The sequence below is a fragment of the Protopterus annectens genome, chromosome 13.part0 (assembly GCF_019279795.1).
Source record: "Protopterus annectens isolate FY-2018-M chromosome 13.part0, PAN1.0, whole genome shotgun sequence".
NCBI classification, from domain to species: Eukaryota; Metazoa; Chordata; order Ceratodontiformes; family Protopteridae; genus Protopterus; species Protopterus annectens.
This window is the reverse complement of record NC_056747.1, coordinates 925728960-925751773: the sequence shown is the minus strand read 5'-3', so window position 1 is coordinate 925751773 and position 22814 is coordinate 925728960. Positions and strand designations below refer to the sequence as shown.

The 22814-nt window shown below is 40.3% G+C and overlaps 2 protein-coding genes across 2 annotated transcripts in view; one reads left to right on the top strand and one right to left on the bottom strand.

Moving 5' to 3' along the window:
- Positions 1–3148, bottom strand: part of LOC122787785 (receptor activity-modifying protein 3-like) — a 343166-nt gene extending 340018 nt beyond the window's left edge. Inside the window, exon 1 of the mRNA XM_044054681.1 lies at positions 2856–3148. Within this exon, the coding sequence (XP_043910616.1) occupies positions 2856–2940 (85 nt within the window). The 5' untranslated portion in view covers positions 2941–3148. The remainder of the gene's footprint in view (positions 1–2855) is intronic.
- EZH1 (enhancer of zeste 1 polycomb repressive complex 2 subunit) overlaps positions 1–22814 on the top strand; it is a 3086757-nt gene that overhangs the window by 161579 nt on the left and 2902364 nt on the right. The gene's annotated exons all lie outside the window — the stretch shown is intronic.

Here is a 22814-nt window from a genome sequence, read left to right as displayed (position 1 = left end):
AGTCGTTTGCTGTAGTATTACATAGTCACTGATGTTAAAGTAGTTAATGTGCATGGAATGCATAGTATGTACTGCATCTGTACCAAGGCGGTTTACTCCCTTCATTTCAGATTTTTTTCTACTTAGTGTCTGCTACTGCTGTAATTCCTTAGTCGAGTCCATGTTCCCAGTCAGTTTCCACATCTGTAGGTCATCCAGTATGTCTTGCTTCTGCATTCATTGACCCCAAAGCTTGACCAAACTGATAAGCAATCAGTTAGGTGGTGTGTACAGAAGCAGTATTTCATATCTACACTACAATAGTGGAGTACCTGACATCAGCTAGCATTTCAGGATAACTGTAGTCATTAACTGTGTATTATAGCAACCTATATTTATATGTGATTGGCATGGTGTTCCCTCAAGAGTTTAGCCTAGGTAGGAAACTGTTGCCAGAGTGGGAAAGTTCAGCTTTACCCAAAGACAGCTATTGTTATAAAATTGTCTAACATACCTGTATATATTTTGAAATACCTTTTATTAATAGGAGTTTTTTGGTGGTATTTTGCACTGAACAGAGAGGAAGAGTGACAGATTTAAATTTAGGTTATGGCACTTTGTCGACTTGAATAGAAGATTTTTTTGTTTGTTTTGTTTGCTTACTAGATGTGCTTGAATGCATGCTTGTATTCTGAAGTGTGGGGGTGTAGTTGTGAACCTGGAATACGTTTGATACTTTTGCAAAGTTATGAGGAATTGTTCTTTTTTAGTCAATTACTTAGCGTTGTCGCCTCACAGTAAGACGTTGTCCTTTTCGATTCTCAGCTAGAGCGTCTTCTGTGTGGAGACATGCGTGAATGGACGTACCTTCATTGAAGGTTGTGCGTCAGGGCCGGCAACTCGGCATGTAAAAATCTACTGCCAGTCATTAGCGGACCAGAGTTCTGCTGTGGCGACCCCTAACCGGGAAAAGCCGAAAGACACAACAACTTTTAACTTAATGGTAACAGGTAATGATGCAGAAAACAAATTTTTAGAGGTATCATATATGATTATTAGTGTCAGCTGCACATACTTATATGGATTTTCTTGTATTTGTATAGTGCTCATTTACCACCTCAAAAAGTTATTTAAGCCATTAAAATACAGGATTTGGTATCAGAAAATAATTCCTAGCTCTAGTGTGTAATATTCATAGCTTACTGTTGCTGCTTTTGGAACCATCGTTCTCTTTGCTCTGTCTTATGTTTTTATTTGATCCCAGCTTTGTGCTAATGTTTATCTAATGCTGTTATATGGGGGTTGCATGTGTAATTTAGTGCGCTATATTTTGTAGCATTACATTCTTAGAAATAAGCATACGTTCAGTGCTCTTTCATTTAGATGGGTTGATAAACTAAGCAATTGCAAACAGTAAAAAAAACTGTGAAGTGAAATTGATTTATGTATCAAATATGTTATGCTATGTCTTTTTAAACTTGTATCACTGTGATTCATGATGACGTAAGCTGATGTGAATTAATGTTCTGAGTCAGGGTACGATTTTCATTTCATTTAATTGCCCATTATTTGGAAAAAATAAGTAAATAAATAACAGCCAGTAGACTCTGGTAGTAGTGGAATGAAGATTCTACATTTAAAATTAACAGCATCAGTTAAAAACTGTATTGTTCTAAATGAACCATTGGTCCAAAATGACAATATTTCTATATCTTAACAAGAAATTAAAGTAGAAACTAACAAATAAAAAAGCTACATAGCAAACTGAATAAATTAAAACACAGAATTGATAGTCTTCATGTCATGATTCCTTATTTGTGTTGCATGACAACCACTGCTTTTCCGTCAGAAATGTATCAGTTCTACTAATGTATCTAGCGGACAAAAGCATTTTTGTCATAAATTCACTTGGTAGCATTGAATGAGGCACTTTTTTTTAAAACCTAACTTAAAAGTGGGTTTATTAAAACAAATCCCATTAAAGCTGGATATACACAGCCACAAGCTTTGTGCAGCAGGATTAAACTGGCTTTTGTAATGGAAAATTTTTTTTGAAAGCGAGTTTTCAGATTTGATGGAGCAAGATGTGAAAATGTACATTAATGGTTTGATTATGACCCATATTATCTTTCCTGTAGGGATACAAAAGTGGGTAATATCTGGGTAAAAATTGGTTAGGCTTGTAAGGGCTCTTGAGCCGTTCGCCTAGTAATCTCCTATGAACTTATGATTTACAAGTCATATTGTATTTTATTAACATGAGATCTGACATTTATCCCATTTGTTACAATACTGTAATCCGTGTGAATGAAACTGCAGTGTCTTTAATATATTTCTGAAAATATATTGTTCACTTTAAATGTAGCTAAAATTTGTATTTTAAAAACTGCAGATGTGTACATTAATGCAGCATTCTAGTTTTGGAGTCTGAGTCTCCTAAAAGCAAATAATATTGGTGTAAAATCTCTGCTGCTGTTTTGTCTTGACACCTTGACCTCAAGACTTTTGTTGCTAAGTTGAGTGTTTCCAAAGCAAAGATATTGCAGTACATAGCTTTTGTCATTAAAACTGGGTACAGAAACAGTGACTGTAGGTTTCTATGTAGTATTCTAATACAGAAGACATTTCTAAATTATTTGTTTACTGTGCAGACTGTGGTATTATTTTCAAAAACAATGAAAGTTAATAAGCTCTCAGTGTGTAGTTGCAAAAGGTTTCTGTTTGTATTGTCAGAAAGAATATATTTCATGTACTACAAAGAAATGTAAAGCAGAATATACAGAGAACCACAATTATTTTCATAGTATATGTGACATTCTAGGTAATGCTATTGCCTGTCTGGGTATTCATTGAAGGAAACATTAAACAGGACTTACCCCATGGAAGGAGGACGAGTAGGACAAGAAGCAAGTAGAATCCTGACCGGTGGATGGGAGATCGTAGGTTTACCCCGGGAATCATCTCTGTGTCACTGCTGGACAGAGGCACAACAAACTAATGGGCACAGTATTTTTTAACATAAGGGGTGGCGTAAGCCACAAAACTTTGGGCTAGGCTTATAAATGCCTTAGGGCAGATAGCCTAGTATAAACCTATGAACCTATGAACCTAATACGTTAATCATTTGGAGGGCACTCCTCTTTCCTTATGACTTTCTTAGTAAGTGACTAAGGAAGAACACTTTTAAAGGTTACTAGTAACAAAGGATGTGATATAATTTCTGTGACGATCTTAAAAAAACTGCGACATAACATAATTTATTTTTGTCTCCTTCCTTCATCCTGTTTACAAAGTAAAGGTTAAGCTCAACAGCTAGTACTAATGCATTCAGTATTGTTGGATGTCAGACTTAAAGGAAATTCATAATTGTTCAGAAAACTTACATTGTACTTGCCATTTGCTGATTGTTTATAGCAGACTTTTATCTTCTGTAGCAGAGTGTCATGTTGTTTCCCACTTTTGTTTTAGAAAATTGCATAGAATCAAGAACTGCTGTGAACTTTTAGTGATAACAAGAATACATTTAGAAAAGCAGGTACATTCTTCAGTAGTCTTGTGTTTGAAACCATCACCATTGGGATGGTACCTGTCTGTGTATCTACTCACTCAGCAAACTTTCCATATAGCACTTCAATGCAGAATAATGCAGTAAATTATCATTATAATGTTGCTATGCTGACAAGCTGCAGGTGTACACCAATGTTTTAATAACATTCTTCATGGTCTTTACATCCTTTTTACTCCTATACCTCAGTGCAACAGGATGAGTGGGAAGTGTAGTGTTGTAACTTGTTTGTTGTATTGAAAAATGTGATGTTTAAGTAGCCCAGCAGTAGGGAAAGGATTTCCCCATCACTTCTACTTCACAGGATTAATATTCAGAATTTGCAGTGACTGAGGGATTTAGAACAAGAACTTGAATTTTGTGGTTTAGTAAGAGAAGAACAGACAGCTAACACACTGATGTGATCAAGGTCATCTAACCCTTATTGTGAAACTTGATGCAGATGATTTTTTTTATCACCATTATGTGGTGCTGCGGTAGCGTTGTCGCCTCACAGTAAGACGCTGTCCGGTTCGATTCTCAGCTAGAGCGTCTAATGTGTGGAGGCATGCGTGAATGGGCATACCTTCGTTGAAGGTTGTGCGTCAGGGCTAGTAACTCGGCACGTAAAAATCAACTACCAATCATTAGCGGACCGGAGTTCCACTGTGGCGACCCCTAACCGGGAAAAGCCGAAAGACACAATAACAACATTGAATTATCACTTGTGACATGGCAAACTTAACCATATTAAGAAGTTCACATTTACAAACATTATACAGCACATATATTGTTATATATCATATAATCAATGCAACATTACATAAATTGTCAAATTCCTGCCTTCTGTTAAACGTTTCTCCTCCAAAACATTTTTCTGCATGTATTGTTCCCACAGTTTTCATTTTTTCTATGTAATTTACTCCTAACCCTTTCCAAGGATCCCACTTCCTGTTCTTTTATCTCTGTGACAGTATTCACTACTTCAAGTGTAGTTGGTTTACATTTTAATTTCCATTTTCTAGTCATTTCTTTTTTGGCAGCCACCAGAATTAAACGTAACAAGGCCTTACAATGTCTAGTCAATTCAAATCCTGTATCCCAGCTCAAACAAAAATTTCCTTAGTTATACCCATTTACTCCCCCAGTAAGTGTTGACAGAGTATTCTGTAGTGAATTTTTGAAGTTTGCCAATGCATTACACTCCGAGAATATATGTTTCCAGGTACCTTTTTCATCCCCATTACAACTCCAACATTTGCCATCTACCTGAGTAAGAATTCTTTTGAGTTTGCTTAGGGTATAAAAGTATCTATGAACTGGTAAAAGTAGGACAGCCTGTGCAGTGATAAATTTAAAACCAGAATGTAGACTGACCTCCAAGACTGCTGTTCTGGTAAAAGTATTTATGCAAACACTTCCAGGCAAAAATCCTAAATCTTCTAGATTTTGTTGCATATTTGAGTGCCATACATCAGTCCTCTCATTGTTTCTTTGTCAATTGCTTTCCCAGTCTTTTCTGACCTGATTGATTCCTGGTAGTTATCTTGCAGTATTGTTTATGCCCTAGTAATTATCCCTTTCTAACAGCAGCTTCTGTTCTAGTCAATCAAAAACTCAACAAGTACAAACCTTACATTTATGATTCCCCATTCCTTTCTGTGTGTCTATACTCCTCAGTCTCTAGTAGAGAAGGTAGTCACTAAGCTGTACTCCAAATGGCTACTTGGCCTCTCCCCATTCTGTTACCTTTAACTCTCTATTTATTCCCAGAATTTTGGTTCCTTTGCCAGTTTCCTGCAGTAATTTCAAGCCTATTTTGCCTATTCTCTGTACCCCTAACTGGAATCTGTTAAATAGCCGGTTTTTAGTCCAGTGAACAATGTATAGGGTTTACATTGTGTCTCTCTTTTTAGTAATACCAGCATGGGAGATGGTGTCAAAAGCCTTGGCCAGGTCAAAATAAGCAGCATGCACAGAGTGACCACTGTCCACAGCCTCTGTAACCTTTTCTGAGAAGATTGAGGAGACAGGACTTGCTAAACTGAGTGGGGTCTAAATCAGTTAAGTTGCCTATGTCTGTATAAATGAGTTCTGCTGTGATATGTTCCATGGTTTTGTATGTAAGATAGGTGAAACTGGGTCTGTAGTTTTGCTACCCTTGTGTAAAGGAGTCACATTGACTTGCATCAGGGTCCTATCTTGTGGTTAGGCTGAGGTTGAACAGTTTAAGTAAAGGCCCGGATTGTGCATACATGGCATTGATGAGAATGCAGCCTGGTATGTTATCTAGTCCCACAGAAACATTATTTTTAGCCTTTGACATGGATTCTACAACTTGTTCCAAGGTAATTCAGGGATAGTGGGCACAACATTGTGGGCTATTGAGGTAAAGTTACTATTAAATTTGTTTGTTAATATATTGGCTATAATCTTTGGATTGGAATATGTGATATTATTGTACATTACCTAATTTGCTGGCTTAACCGAAGAAAAATTTGCAGATTCTTTTGGTATCTGTCATGATCTTAAGTTTGTATTCTGCTTCAGATTTTCTTACAATACTCTTAAGTTCTTTCTTGATGTATCACTGTGGACTTTTAGTAGGGGGTATTTCTTACAAATTTTTATTTTCCTTCTTTTGTTGTTAAGTTTGTTAATCCAGGAGTTCCACCAGAGAACACCTAATAAAATCAGACTGACCACAGAAGGGGTGAAAGCAGACTTTTTTGAGCCTTGTTGCCAGAGAATGGAGGACAATGACTGGTCACAGTACTCTGGAAATGTAGGGAGACTGCTGTAGAAGATCCTGAAGTATGTGGGGTCTTACTATGAAATTAGGTTAGACTATGGATAATCTGGCAGTTCTTAATGAAAAGACAGAATTAGGTTTGCCAAAAATGATAAACAGTATTGATTTACGTATTGACTACAACCTGACCACTACTAATATTGGTCTTATTACAGCTACAGTCAGCTAGGAGTTAATGTCCATTTGTTCTTTGTCTCTTCATAATCAAAACAGTAGCACTAAGCTCAAGCTGCTTCCTGAGAAGTGGGTGATAGGCTCTTTGGTGATCAGCAATTTCATCCTAAATTTTGTATGGGTCTGGAGGCTTATTGTTGTCTTCTGGTAAATGCCCAGGATAAAATGTACAGAAACTCAGTGCAGATAGCAAAGCTGCTCAGTTTTCCAAACCCAGACCAGTCAGGGAAGTTCCATACACATTGCTCAATCAGAGACAGTCAGAAATCAATCTTCATGCTCCTTCTTGTACCAGGAGTAATGCAGTATCACTAATCTCAAGATGGCTTCTCAGAAGCAATTTCCAAGCTTTCCACTGATTCATAGTCTCTAGGTCGGCTAGAAAATAATGTCCCTGTGCTGCTTCTCTCACCAGGTGCAGGACAGAAGCACTGGTCCCAAGCTGATTCCTCAGAAGTGGTTTGTTAGATACCAGTGATTGGTAGTCTTACCCCGATGCCTGTAAATTTAAAAATAGGATGCAAGAAAATGAATTACTACTCTAGGTATTATAGTGGGAAGATGTATAAGAGAGGGTAACAGAAGTCTAAAGAGAGGGCTTTCTTAGTTTGAATCTGTAGTACTTACTAGTTTGAACAGACAAAAAGAGTCCAAAGTAAAGTGTACAGAAGGGGTGGACCACTCAATAGCCACTGAGTTTAATGACACAACAGAAAAAGACTGTGTGGGAGGAAATCTTAGCTCCGATGTTGTCTTTTCCATCTGACTCAATGGGTGGGTTATTCGATTTAACTGGATCCAACATCAGCACCTTTTTCAAGTTCCTGATCCAGGGCTCAGACTCCTCCCCTACCCATAATTCCCACCTGTCCTCTTATCTCATTTGCAGTCTGTTAAGTTCAGTCATAATCTAAAGGCTCAGCGTTTGACTTTAGGATAAGTGCCTTTTTCAAAAGTTTTTCAGAGTAGATTAAGGAATATCCTTCTAGTATTGTTCTTCTGCTGTAGTCTTGTGATTAGTGTTTTTCTCTTAAGATTTTTGTGAGTTTCTGGGAATTTTTCCTGCCCTTTCTCCCTCTACATTTATATGCCTTGTTTTTTTTGTGTGTGTGTGTGTGTGTGTGTGTGTGTGTGTGTGTGTGTGTGTGTGTGACATACCAAAATAAAAAGTTAGCTGTTTTTCTTATTAGATATTTAGAGTGCGTTAAAGTATTTGTGGAATTTATAACATTTTTGTTCTCTATGGTTATTCTGTGTGTTTAACCTTGATAGACAAGGCTTTTAGTTTTAAAAAGTGCACTGCTTGTATGCAAGACAAGATCTCTTCCCAGGACTCCCATGTTTTATGTGTCTATTGTTTTGGGGTAGATCACCTGGACACAGAATGTGAGTCTTGTACCCCCTTCAGGGAAGGGCCCTTATTGATCCTAGGAGTAAATTAGTCATCAAGGATCTTCTCCCTGCCTCATTTGAAGAATCTGCCACTTGTAGATCAGCATTTAATTCCCCTTCAGCCAAGAAAGGGGACAAGTCAAACAGTTCTAAAGAGAAGGAAGAGAGACATGGAAAGAAGTAAAGAAAAGGGAAAAGAAATGAAAAAATCTGATACCAGAGAAAAGGCTCAAAAGAGATCCCTGGACCTGCTGGATTCTTCTGGACCAGATCCTAAGCAGCTGAGACATTCAGATTCAGTGGTAGCCCTGGAGCCAATTCACATCTGATAATCTTTGTCTCCATGCAGGTTTTCTCTGGAGCCAACCAGTCATCAGCTTCACTCTCCCTTTCTTCAGGAAAAGTTAACTCGCTGATCTTCCATGCTACCACATATGGCCTCCTTCTTTAGGTCCTTTCTGTCGTAGAGAAGTCTGGCAGAAGCTGACATCGACAGGATGATATGTAAGTTTCTGAGGATCCAGGTCCAGATGGGGTTCCTCCTGGCATCTCTCCCACAAGGGGGTGCTGGAACAGGTCACCAACAACCACAGTACTGATACCTCCTTCTCCAGTCCGCCTGTTGGATTTGGTGTCCATTGCCCCAAGTGATACCTGGGTGGGATGGCCTTGTTGGAGCTGAGAGCTTGGTCAACTTCATTTCCAGTTGTTTTCCTTGTCCGTTTGACTACAATAACATGATATCTCAAAGGGTCTCACAGCTGGGAAGTCAGTGCCAAAGTCCAGGGTTTAGGATTGACTCTGAGGTTTTCAGAGCCATCCCTGCCTTTGACTGATTTTGCCTTAGACAGCTTGGCTCTGACGTCAGCTGCAGAGCCAAGTCAGATTGGGGCCCAAGATATTCCTTCATTGGGATCTTTGGATACTAAGGAGTTTTCCTCTGCTGTGGTTTTGACTTTGGCCTTCAAGGCTTTTAAAAGGCTGTTCTCCAGGTCATGAGAGGAGGTCTCTTGCATGGTCTTGGAGCTTTCCTGACATCCTGTGGATTCTGCAGCTTCTCCCTCCGGTCATCCTGTCAGACAGGGACAGCCAGCCTCAGTAAGTCTTGAAGGATCTCACCGGGAGGGCTACCCTTCCATTTCTGTGCCATCTCCAGAACCTGCTACTGGAGAAGGCGTTAGGAAACAGATATGCAAAAGGAGACATTTGGATTCCCCTCAGGAGTCACTGAAGATACCGACTTCAAGGAATAGGAGAGGTCCACAAGATCCCCTTTAGATGACATCTCATTTGTTGACATTCTTAAATTGATGAAACATTGAGAAGATTGATCTCAGTGATTCATGAGCTCATTGACCTCATATCTCAGTGGATGTGGAAGGAACTAGCTGTGGTGGAGCCGATCCTAAAAAAACCTGACAAAATGCTGGTATTCACTGGAAATTGGCCATACTGGAGCAAGGATCCTGCTGTAGATGCCATAGTGGTTTCATCAGCCACTAAAAAGGAGCATTCTGAAGAGGGCACCTTTGTCCATTCCCCCTAACAGGGTGTCCAGAGCACTGGACAGATCTGAAAAACAGACTTGCACTTCAGCAACCTTTGCTCTTTGCATGCTGGATTTACCTGTCCCATATGACCAGGGAGACTTGACCAAGGAGCTTTTCAAGTCACTTTCAAGTAATCTTCCTGTTGATATACACAGTAATCTACCCTAGAGTTGATGCCTAACACATCCATGCGACTGCTTTCCAGTGCAGCTGATGGCTCGTAGAGAACAGCAAGCACTGATGCTGCTGTTTATTGGCTTGCCTGGATGCAATCTCTGCAACTTTGCAGAGAGCTTCAGGATGTCCTTTGTTAATGCTTCCTTTGATGATTACACACTTCTTAGACACTCACCAGAAGTGAGCAGGACGTCAAAGTCCTGTCTGCTGTAGGCATCCATTTCCCCTCCCCCACAAACTTTCTCTGGAACCAAAGGGTTGAAAAGAAGGTATGGATCAGTAAATTCCAGAGTTTTTCCAGAACTCTTCTGGTGACATCCCCCCCCCCCCCCCAGAGACAGAGGGGGAAACTGTTTTAATGGACATCGTCCTACAGGGCAGAGGCAAACAGCAAACTAAAGGGTTTCAGGGTCCTTTCATCAAGAAACCCTTTTAGCACTCCTCAACAGTTACCCAACTGCTGCACTCTGGAGTCAGCTGGAGGCACTTGTCTCTGCACCCTTACACCTGGCTAGCCATCAATCAAGATTCATGGGTGCATAGCTACTGCATACCTCATCAGATGAGGAACTGAAAGCACAGCTGCAGGTTGTCAAAACTTTTTCAGCAGATATTAGAATGTCATTTGGTCTTGATAAATGTGCAAAAGCAACCTTTAAAAAAGGAAAACTGCAACACCAGAAAAACATCAGTTTGGGACAAAAATGTGATATAAAAGAACTTGAGCAAGAGGGAATGTATATATACTTGGGAATTGATGAAGGATCAGCAATAAAACATGAACAAATGAGAATAAAGCTCGGTAAGGAATACTTTAGAAGACTTAAATTAATCCTGAGAATAGTATTGACATCTAAGAACAAGATCAAAACTATAAATTAATTTGTTCTTCCTGTCCTAATGTACAGTTTTGGAGTGATTGACTGGCCCCAAAAAAGTGTTGCATAGATTAGATATTAAAACAAGAAGGAAGCTTTATCCTCACCAAATGATTTATAAAAATCATTATATACCAAGACTATATATTCCCCGTTCCAATGGAGGGATGGGCCTCCTTGAAACTGATTACATGTATAGATCTGCAATCTTGGGACTCTTCACATATTTACTGACCTCACAAGATCCAAATGTAGTGAAAGTTTTGAAACATGAGGAGAATAAATCTAAGATAACTTCTCTGCTTAATTTAGCAGAAGCATATCGACGTCAAGCAGGAATGGAAATCAAACCAGAAGTAGATAAAAAAACAGGTACCAACTGAATGTGCCAAAAAACAAAAGAAAGAATATAAGGTGAAGGACCAGATGAGAAGGCAAGAAATATAGAAAAAACATAAATATAGTTGCAGGTAAAGAAAACTTCTGGAAGAGCATCATGTTGATCAAGAATGAATGCAGGAATGGTTAAGGAGAGGCGAATTCAAACCAAGAAATGAAAGGTTAGTATTGGCAGCCCAAGATAGTGGGCTACGTACACGTTGGTTTACAAAGTCCATTGAACATGTGGGAGAAACAGACAAATGTAGGTTTTGTAAAACTAAATTGGCACATTCACATACCTTGTTCCTGGTTGCGACACACTAATGGCAGAAGGACTGTATACTGAAAGGCATAATAATGCGGCAAAACTGTTACACTAGGGATTGTGCAAACATTATAGTATTGAAGTAGCTGAAAAACACTGGAAACATGAGCCACAAGGCATCATAGAAAATTGTGAAGTTTATATCACATGGGATCACCCATTACCAGCAGTTCAAAAGATAGATGCTAGAAAACCAGATATAGTGGTCCAAGAAAAGAAGACAAAAGTAGCATTGATCATTAAAATCGCCACACGCAGTGACTATAGTGTCTTGCGTACAGAGAGACACAAAGTCATAAAATACCTGGATCTGCAGGCAGAAATGAGAGCAATGTGAAAGAAAGATACCCAGACAGTTCCAATAGTAGTAGGAGCAACAGGTCTTATAAAAAAGAATTTACAGTCATATTTAGATATGTTACCCATTCATGTAACCCCATATGAATTGCAGAACGAGTCATTACTGGGCACATTGCGGGTACTGCGAAGAGCACTTTTGGCTGACATCAAAGACTGAAACAATACTAATTTCATAAACTTTTAATCGTACTTTGACTTAAGAATGGGGTCCATTCCCGTCCTGGTATTGGAAACCCAAAAGATTTGTAGAAATTAGAAAAGTGCAGAAGATAATTACGAGAGGTTAATTATCTTTTGCTTTCCCCCACAAGCAAGAAGAAAATAATCAGTGTTTCACCCAGTCAGAATTGATAGCAGCAGAAATATTAAAGCTATTAGAAAAGCAAGTCATCCAGAAGGTCACACTAGATCAGCAAGGATCCAGAGTCTATTCGGGATTCTTTTTGGTTGCAAAAAAGACAGAGGAATTAGCCCCAATCTGGACCTCAGTCAGTCTGTAAAATTGACAAAGTTCTGGATGGTCATGGTTCAGTCCATTCTGCCTGTTCTGAGGAAGTACTACTGGATTTGCTCACTTGACTGCCAGGATTGCTACTGTCATATCAAGATAGATTGGCAGTCCATTTTTTTTTTTGCTTTCAGCTGGGGCCCATTCATTTCCAGTTCAGAGCACTGCCCTTTTATCTCACCTCAGCCCCTAGGGTGTTTATCAGGTGCATGGCAATGGTGGCAACGTATCTAAAGCTGCATGGGTAATGAGTGTTCCCTTATCTAGACAACAGACTCCTAACTGCATCCACCATGGATCTACTTGTTTGGTCCAGTAACATCCTGCTCTAATTCTGTTATCAACTGGGGAGCATTGTAAACCTTAGGAAAACACAGCTGACATTGGCTCAAACAGTAGAATTCATAGGGTGCCACCTGGACATGACATCTGAAATTGCCAAACATCCGGACTTGAGAGTACTCTCATAAGTTCATAGGTATGTATTAGGCTAATGACCACAAGGGCCTTTTTGAGCCTAGCCATGCATCCCAAATCTCTGACAAGTTGTGGTACCCTTGATAAGTCTAAGCAGGGGCTTGAGAGATGAAAGATTTACCATGAAGACCCTGGGAGATGAACTGTTTACAGGCTCCCTGTGTCCATTAGAGACATAGGTGACAAACCAGGGATGAATTTCCTCTCACCCTTCCAGTTGTCCAAGTTATACTTGAATTGAGTTAGGGAGGAACTCTGCTATACATGGATGGGAGAGCCTGTTCCAGAGAAGGGGGTAGTCTCTGGAATACATACCTGTCTGTCCAACAGGTCCTATTTATATCACTGGCAAGGTTTAATTCTTTAGAATGGGTAATTCTGGTGCTGTTTGTTTTAATAATTGTTAGTATAGAATGATTTCCTCACTACTGTAAACACATGATGTTCAAAGGCTAGATTACTGTTTGTGTGTCCCTAAGCCCTTGACTACTGGTCAGCTCCTAGGGGTGTGTTGTCAATATGATATTTACAAGGGTTGGATGACTTCCCTAAGGACACTGTTCTGCATTTCTTGGCATTTAAATTTAATCCATGGCTTTGACACCGGTTATTTGTCTGTATCAGTCCTTCTTGGAGAACATATGTGTCAGTGGGAGATTCTTTGACTTCTGCAGTCATCTGCAAATTTAGTCAGCCAGAAGCCATTGACATTGGCCTTGACTTCAGAGAAGTAAATGCCGAAAAAAGAGCAGCCCCAGGGCTGATCCCTGAGGGGCTCCACATTTGACTGGGCTTTTTTATAGAGGTGGACACCCCAATTCTATGTTCCTGGTTCCTGTCTATGAGCCACTTGGCTATCCACCGGGTGACATAAGGGTTTATACCTAACCTCTTGAGTTTTTCCACAATGCTTGAGTGGGGTATTGTGTCAGATGCCTTGGCCAGGTCAAGGTAGGTAGTGTGAACCATTTTGCCTTCATCTATTGCTTTGGTGACCTTCTCAAAGAAGTCCACCAAGTTGGTTGACTAAACCAAACTGGGTTAGGTCCAGTGTCTGTAGTATTCCTACTTCATTATTTTTTTTTAAACAGGAACCATCTTTATTAAATTATCACTTATGATATAGACAGTCATACATTTACACAAATGAAAACAAACCATGTTGACATAATCCCAGCTGCAAGCGTTTTGCATCACAAACCATATTGACGTAATCCTGTTGCCAGCATTATACATCACTTATAACATACCCAATCACTGTCAGACATTAATAGCTCATTCAAGTCTTGCCTTCTTTTAAACCTCATTCCTCCCGTAATGTATTGCTCCCACAATTACCATTTTTCCTATGTAATTTGCTGCTTCCGTTTTTTAAACATCCCAATTCCAGCTGTTTTATCTCTGTGATTATATTCACTACTTCTACTACATCTGGTTTAGACTTTGGATTTCCATTTTCTAGTAATTGCTTTTTTGGCAGCCACCATAAATAGACTCAGTAAGGCCTCACTATGGTCTAGCCAATTCCAATTTTGTATTATAGCTCAGAAAAATCATTTCCCTATTTATACCAACCTGCTCACCCATTATCTCTGACAGAGTAGTCTGCAGGGAGTCTTTAAAGTCTGCCAAGTCATTACAGTCACAGAAAATATTCTCTATCACACCTCCAGCATTTGCTGTCGACCCAAGGAAAAATTCTGTGGAGTCTACTTTGGGTATAAAAATATCTATGTAAACATTTCTAAGCAAAAATCCTAAATCTTCAAGATTTTCTTGCATATTTGGGAGACATACGTACACCCCCATTGTTATATCTCTTCCCAATTCTTTCTAACCTCCTCTAATTGATTCTTACAGTTATCATGCAATATTTTATATGCTGCACTAATTATTCCCTTTTTAACAGCAGCTTCTGTTCTAGATTTTACTAAAATCTCTACCAGTGCTAGTCTTTCATTTAGGACCCCTATTTATTTCTCTTTGCGTATAATCTAATATCAATCCTTGATAGGGAAGGTGATCCCTAACCTGCAGTCTAAATAAATTCTTGGCATTTTCCTGTTCTGTTACCTTTCTCTCTCTGGTTATTTGCTCCCAATACCTTGGTTCCTTTGTCAGTTTTTTCCAATAAATTCCAGCCTCCTCTTCTTGCCTATTGCCTTTAACCCTAATTGCAACCATCTCCATTGGCAGAATCTCCTTTTTCGGTTCCAGTGTTGGCTAGTTCTTGGAATACTTTCTGCTACTTTATGAATATAATAATCTGTATGACTTATTGTTATCCTCCTTAAAGAGCTTCCCCCCTGTTTCATTATCTTTATCCATTCCACTTTGAATTACAGGTTTCTACTTGTGTTAAGTGTTGGAGCCTTAACTGTGTAACTCTGAAATACTGTATTCAAATCGGGTAGTCCCCATCTGCCTTGTTCTGTTGAAAGAATCAGCTTATCCCATTTGACTCTTGCCGGCTTCCCATCCCAGATATAATCCTTCAGCTCTTTATTAATTGCTATCCACATCTTCTCCTCTGGTTGATAAAAATATGCCTGACCTGTGTATAAGACTAAAGGGATTTAAAATATTTTAACTGCTTGTATCTTACTGTCCATCTCCATATAACAGAGTTTCCACTTTCTCACTTTTTGTATTATCTTTTGATTAGCATCTTCCCATATATCCTTAGCTGCCATACTGGAAATATTTGTAATCCATACTCCTAAATACTTTATTTCATCCATATAAATATGGATATAGCAGAACCAGTTCTTGTGTGGGTACATAATTTACTGCTGCTGCCTTTGTTTTAGCTTCATTAATTTTGTGTCCTGAAAAGATTTGAAATAGTCTCAAAATGTTCAACAATGCTTTAATGTCCTTTTCTGGTTTTATCAGGTATAAAATAATATCATCTGCAAACAGAGCCATTATTTTCTTGACTACCATACCAATTATATCCTTGAATTGTGAGTCCCTTATTTTCTTTGCCAATAGTTCTAAATAAAATACGAATAACAAAGAGGAAAGAGGATACCCCTGCCTGGTTCCTCTGCTCAAGCAGAAATTATCAGAGAGGATCCCACCAACTTTAATTTTCGCCTCTGATCCCTTATATATCCTCCTCATCAACTTTATAATTTTATCAGGGAATGGAAATGCTTCCATTGACCTGCTCATAAAGTCCCAGCTTACTCTGTCAAATGTTTTCTCTGCATCAAGAGCCAGCAACAACAACAGTGATATTTCTTACATTCTGCCTCCCTCTGGATTATCAGTGTTCTTTTAATGTCAAATGTTTGCCTCCCCTCCACAAAGTCACATTGATCCATTTCTTTTGATTTTGGCATCACTTTTGCCATTCTTTTAGCCATTATAGACATAAAGACTTAATTTTACAATTGGCCTGTATGAAGCTGTATCTGATGGACCTTTCTTTACCCTCTTCAGGTATTACAGCTGCCACCACCACTTTCTTTCTGGATGTTGGTGCTTCTCCTACCTTAAAATACTGTTAAACCAAACCTTCCAGATCTTTATCATCTTTTCCTTCCTAGCTTCCAAACTTTCATAGGAATACCATCTATCCCTGGGGACTTTCATGTAGATTGGTTATACATCATCATTTTTATCTAATCTCCTCCTATCTTAACTGTTAGTAAATGAGTCTTGTATACCTCTAACCTTGGCATATTTAATTCTTCCATAAACATTTCCATTTGTACCTTTTCTTGATTTCTATATTTCTCTGCTTTATACAGACTTTAATAGAATTTCCGAAGTAATTCTAGTACCTCTACAGGATCTCTTGTTACCTTCCTTGTTATAGGCTCCCTAAGCTTGGCAACAGCCCTTTATACTTTCTGTTGCCTGAGTCGCTGTGCTGTACAAGCACAAGTTTTTGTGCTGTAGAGTTATTATCAAATAAAAAAAAAACAGTGGCTTAACAGCAATCTTTCTAAACTCATGCATAATATCGAGGTAATCCCTTATTTTCAGTTTAGCATTCTGCTGCTACTTCTCTTCTTGTTCTGTGAGATCCCCCCTATTCTGCAGTACATTAACATTTGTCAGTCCCTGTAAACAATTCTTGTTACTTCTTAACCATATCTCTCTTTCTTTTACTTCCACTCTCTTTTTAAACACCACTTTAGCTATATTTTCAGAATAAATTTGTATCTTGTGTAATAGCTCCTGAATAATTTCCACTACCCATTCCTTAAATTCCTCTCTTTTCAGCAGATAGGTAGGAGAGCATCAGTGTCTCTCTTTTTTATTTCATTACCCTGTGTTTTTATTTTAGTCATTATTGGTGCATGATCTGAAATAGTTATTGGGTACGTTTCAGACCTGCAATTAAATGCACATGTTCCTGTGAAATGTAAATTCCATCTAGCCAAGCAGTTTTTGTATCTTGGGGAATAATAAGTAAATTCATTCCAAACTTCTAGTACTGAAGTCATATCTTCCATGCCAAATATTTTCATAAATTTATTCAAAAGTCTGCCCTCCTTTGTTCTACTTTCCCTTCTGGGTTCCCCAGACATATCTTCATTGCTGCAAATCAAATTCCAGTCTCCACCTATAAGTAATATTCTTTGCTGAAAGCTGATTATTTCTCACAGAATTTTCGTAAGCTCCATTATAGCAGTTTTAGGTGGAAGAGAAATGTATGTCGATGTAATTCTCTTCCTTTGCCAGTAGCCCCCAAGTACTACAAATCTGCCATTATCTTTTTGAAAACTCTTCTATCACAATTAGAGCTCCAGTTGCAATTAATATAAGTACTCCCATTTTCCTTTGTCCCAGGTATTCAGCTGAATAACCATCCTGGAAACCTTTATTACCAAATTCACATGTTCAGTTCTTTACAGGTGTGTCACCTGTGACATAGCTATTTGCACTCTACATTTTTTTAATATAGTTCACTACGGTTTCTTTTTTGTATTTATCTGTGAGACAATTGGCATTTAAAAACATTACAGAAAGAATCATTGTATTAAAAAGTTATTATTCCCACCTTTTATGTATAACAGCTTTTTGTTAAATGTCTAGATCCAGCTTTTGTGTTACATTCATACACTGTTTGGCAGGTTGAACTTTTATACAGTTGATGTTATGTTGTCCAATCTCGCCTTCATTCATTGCTGGTTGGGTTCGAAACCGAGAATCGTTTCCAACTCTTCCTATACAAAAACTCGAGAGCTTCCACTGGCTTGTGGCTACACCCTCAGGGATGATTACCTTGATCTCATTTGCCGCTAAACAAGACCGGGTGCCTCCATGCAAGCTGTAGGCTAAGTGGAATATTTTCTTCTTTGATTAGTGTTGATATTACCAAAAACGTTCTATATTGTGTATTTCTAATAATTTAGACTAGTGTTTAGTACTTTGAAAGTGTTCGTTGCTGTTGTGTGTGTTTTTTCTAATGGTCGTCATTCTACTGCTAGGCCTGTCTGTTTTTTTCTCCCTATCCTGGTTTCCAAATTCATTTAAATTAGAGAGTTTTGGATTGATATTACTCTTCGTTTCTTGTTGGGTAGTCCATTTAAGTTAGAGGGCTCCCTTCAGCCCGTTTAACTTAGAGGGCTTTCTCTTCCTTTCCTTCTCCCTATCTGTTGTAGGTGTTAGTCATTTTAGTCAGAGACTTCTCCTCCTGTTTTGTAGTTAATAATATAGAGTTTGTTGGTTGCGAGCTAAACTTTTATATATGTATGTATGTATATATATATATATAGATAGATATATATATACATATATATATATATATATATATATATATATATATATATGTATATATAAAAAAGTTGGTTTGTTTTTTCTAGTTAACTTACTTGTTTGATTGTGTGTTGACTGGTATTAAAGTGTCAAAGGATACTAAAGAATCAAAACCTTTGGGTTTTAAAAAATGTGATAAATGCAATCAAAAAATGTCACTGACTGATATACCCACCAGCTGTGTGTATTGTTTGGGTGCTGTCCACCTACAAGAATCGTATTCCTTCTGCCATGCCTTTAGTTCCAGGGTGTTGATGTAAAGAAGGAACAAATTGATAGAGGCTTACCAAAAATGACATTTTCAGAGGCTGTAGAAGGGAATCAGAGTTCCCCAAAAACTACTCAACAATCCCCATCTTCCAGATCTGAAAATATCAAGAAAAAGATCATCTTCTGCAGCTCCACTCTTGGAGCCGATGAAAAAACAGGCCAAGGAATCATCTTCGGACCCGAAGGCTTTCGGGCCTGAAAAATCTCCCTCTTTGGCTCTCATTGTGATTTTGGGGCAGACAGACTTCCACTTTTGGAGCCAGTCTAAGATCTCCTTTGCTACAGCCAGTGAGGTCTCCAACCCCATCCTCTCGATCCTCCAGAAGCCTTTCGGACGATGATGTGGAGCGGGTGGTAAAGCGAATTTTACGGACGCCGGTGCTGGCCAAGATACTGTCGACTCCAACCCAGAGGGATATGGGGCCAACCAACATCACTTCCCCTTCGTCGATTCCTCCTCATACCCATTCTGGGGCTTCGAAGCCGGAGTGCTTGGATCCAATTGTATTAGAATTGTCGGTGCTGAGACCTGCTCCGGGATCTTCTGGCCTGACTATTGCTCTGACCTCCTCTGTTTCATCGGATTTCAAGGGGTCTAGGAGCTGACGCTCCCCTGTTGGGTATAGCAAGGAGAGTGGAGTTGGATAGTTTTCTGACCCGAATCAACCTCTCGGGGCTTCGGCGCGGGTGAGCTTGGCACCTAGATCAGCCTCGGAGCCCATTGCCTTGGTTGGGGGGGGGTCTTCTGGTTCCTCGGAGCCAGGAGCCTCCTTGGAGCAGGGCTGAGGGGTTTTGAGGTGATGAGAGTGCTGTCACCTCAGACTGCACCACTCTCAGGTCCAAGTACTCTTCCCCAAAAAGCACCAGTGTCTGTCTCGGTGCCATCACTCCCACTCAGGCGTGGAGACCCAAAGCCCCAGGACGCCCCAATGGGCCAAGCATTTTCTTCTGAAACCTCTCTGGAGTACTCCTCTGAGAACGTCCCTTGGAAGAGATTATGCAAGAGGAAGCATTTAGACTCCCCTGAGGAGTCCATCACTTCAGACACTGACCTCGATGAGTCAGAAGGGTCCCCACGGTCACCCTCTGAGGATGTTTCCTTTGCAGACATCGTAGAAATCCTTAAACAGAGAGGTGGCTGGAAGCCCATCAGCCCATCTGAGGATGAGTTTGTGTACCTGGAGGCGTTCAGGTCTCTCCCTTCCACCTCTTGGGTGTTCTCACCTTTCGACCGACTCATGAACGTAGTCAGTCGGAAGGCGTTGGGCTCTCCGGACTCAGTGGAACCTGTTCCTAGGAGGCCAAATAAATTCGTCACTACGCCCTCAGATAGGGAATTTCTCAGTAAAGGTGTCCCTGTAGATGCTATGGTGGCGGCTCCAGCCACCAAGAAGGAGTTGTCTGAGACATCCTCATCTGTCCATCCACCGAATAAAGAGTTTTGATTGATGGACAGATATGGAAAGCATATATTTTCTTCAGCGTCCTTTGCCCTTAGGTCGCTAAACTACCTGACCCATTTCACTAGGCTTCAGAGGGATCTCCTGAAGGAGCTAGGAGATACCCTCCAAGGTTCTGTAGCTGTGGGGGTCTCGGACAAGGTTTCCTCCCAGCTCTCCACCTTAAACTCTATGGTGAACTCCTCCATGCGACTTATTTCCTATGCAGCCAATGGAATGAGTAGGGCAGCGGGTACAGGAATTTCCTTAAGGAGGCATTCCTGGATGCACTTATGTGATTAAGCAGAACCCTTTGTCTTCCTTTATTAACGCCCTTTTTGATGGCTCGTCTTTGTTCGGGCCAAATGTTAGAGACCCTAACCTGATGTGAACAGGAGGGAAAGACTCTTTCTGCCATTGAAATCCATTTCTCCCTCCTTATCAGACCTTATCCCAAAGGTCAGAAGGGGGGGTGTGGTTTTGTAAGTCCCAAAGAGCTCTCCTGGACGTACGTGGTGATTCTTCCCCCAGGGGCAGAGGGGGAAAGAACAATGGAAGATGCCGACCATGCGGCAGAGGGGGGGGGGGTCTGCAAAACCAGGGTGACAGGGATTCCTTCCTTGGTAAACCCTTTCAGCGCTCCGGAGAGGAGGCCTGCCTGTCCATCTCTGGATGCAGTTGGGGGTTGCTTGTAGTTGTAACCAAATGCCTGGCTAGAAATAAAAAAAGAAAAATGGGTACAAACAATCATATCCAGAGGTTACATTCTTACCCCTTTCCTCTCCTCTATTAGAGAAAAAAATCAGTCCCAGATGTTCCACCCAGTCAAAGGGATCATGCAACTCTAGAGGTGCAAAAGTTGCTAGAAAAAAAGAGTCATCCAAAATGTCCCCACAGACCAAATTGGATTCAGGACTTATTCAAGGTTGTTTTTAGTTCCAAAAAAGACAGGGGACTGGAGGCTCATTCTGGATCTCAGCAGACTAAACAAGTCCATCAAGAAGTCAAAGTTCTGGATGGTGACATTGCAGTTGATACTCCCCTTTCTGGGGAAAGACATTTGGATGTGCTTGATCGATCTCTAGGATGCGTACTACCACATAAAGATGGGCAGGCAATCAAGGAGACATTTGTGCTTTCGGCTGGGAGCCAGTCACTACCAGTTTCAAGTTCTGCCCTTTGGTCTCACCACAGCCCCCAGAGTGTTCACCAAATGCATGGCAGTAGTTACAGCCCACTTGACGCGTCTAGGGTTCTGGGTGGTTCCGTAGATGACTGGCTCCTAACCATCACCACCAAGCATCTACTAAGAAGAGGGAGAGACACCACCACTTATCTTTGCTCTCAGCTAGGCATCATGGTAAACTTCGAAAAATCTGACTTGTTGCCATCACAGCATATTGGATTTATAGGGCAGACTTAGATAAAAGACAAATGTTGGCCAAACTTCCCCCGAGAGGATTCAAACCTTATGTCATCAAGTCAAGAACCTCTTAACCAAGAAAAGAGTACATGCAAAGGTTGTTTTGAGAGTTTTGGGTACCATAGTGAAAGCAGTAACCTTGATACCATTAGCTCGTCTGCACATGAGGATTCTTCAGTGGCTAGTATTCACCTAGTGGTCCATGCAGGAGCTGCCCATGTCTCTCAAAATTATCATAACAGAATACTGCAAGAAAGATCTGCGCTGGTGGTTTCACTCCACTTAAGTGACCTTAGGCTGACCATTCGTCTTTCCGCAACCAGCAGCCACAGTGACCAAGGACGCTTCCCAGATAGGGTGGGAGGGCATTATCTGGGGAGGATTGTCTAAGGTGTTTGGCAGAAAAGCGAGAACCACTTGCATAGCACCATCCTAGAGATGACAGCGGTGCTTTTGGCATTGCAAGCATTCCAGGACTCTCTTCCACTAGGAAAAATTGCAATTCGGCAGACAATATGTCAGTGGTGTAGTACATAAAGAAACAAGGAGGATCCAAATCCTACTCCGTATGTCAAAAGGCCCAGAGAGTATGGCAATGGGCAGTCTCTTCCCAACGTTTTCTGACAGCAACTCACATCCCAGGGAAGTCCAATGTGATAGCGGACAAAACTCAGCAGAGCTATTCTGATGCCTCATGAGTGGTCCCTAAAACAAGAAGTTGCAGAAGAGATTTTCCGCAAGTGGGGCCAGCCTTGCTGTGAACTCTTTGCCATGCCCATGAATACCAAATGCAGCAGCTATTTTGCCCTGATCCCCTCTCCGGGAGAGTCACCAAGAGATGCACTTGTACACGATTGGCCCCTGGGACTTTTCTATGCCTTTCCCCTGTCTTTCTTGATCCCCAAAGTCCTTCAGAAAGCCAGCACATTGAGAAGCAGTTTGATACTCATTACCCCATACTGGCCTCATCAGATTTGGTTCCCTTTCCTATGGCCCCATCTCCAGGAGGAGCCGTGGATTCTAGACCCAGTTCCAGACCTCCTAACTCGTCTGTCAGTGATGCTCCATCTATCAGTTCAAGCCCTCAAATTGACAGCTTGTCTTCTCCAGTTATACACATAGCCAGGCTTCCTGATTATTTCCCTTGCAGTGAAACATATTTTGATTTCGTCTCATAAGTCTTCAACCAGCAAACTATATTCTAGCAAATGGAAAAGATTTCCCATTGGGCTTTCAACAACCATCTTGATCCTTTTACTGCCCCTATAACAGGTGTATTAGACTTTCTAGCTAAGCTTATTGATGAAGGTGCAGCTACTATTCGAGTTCAATTAGCTGCTATATCAAGCT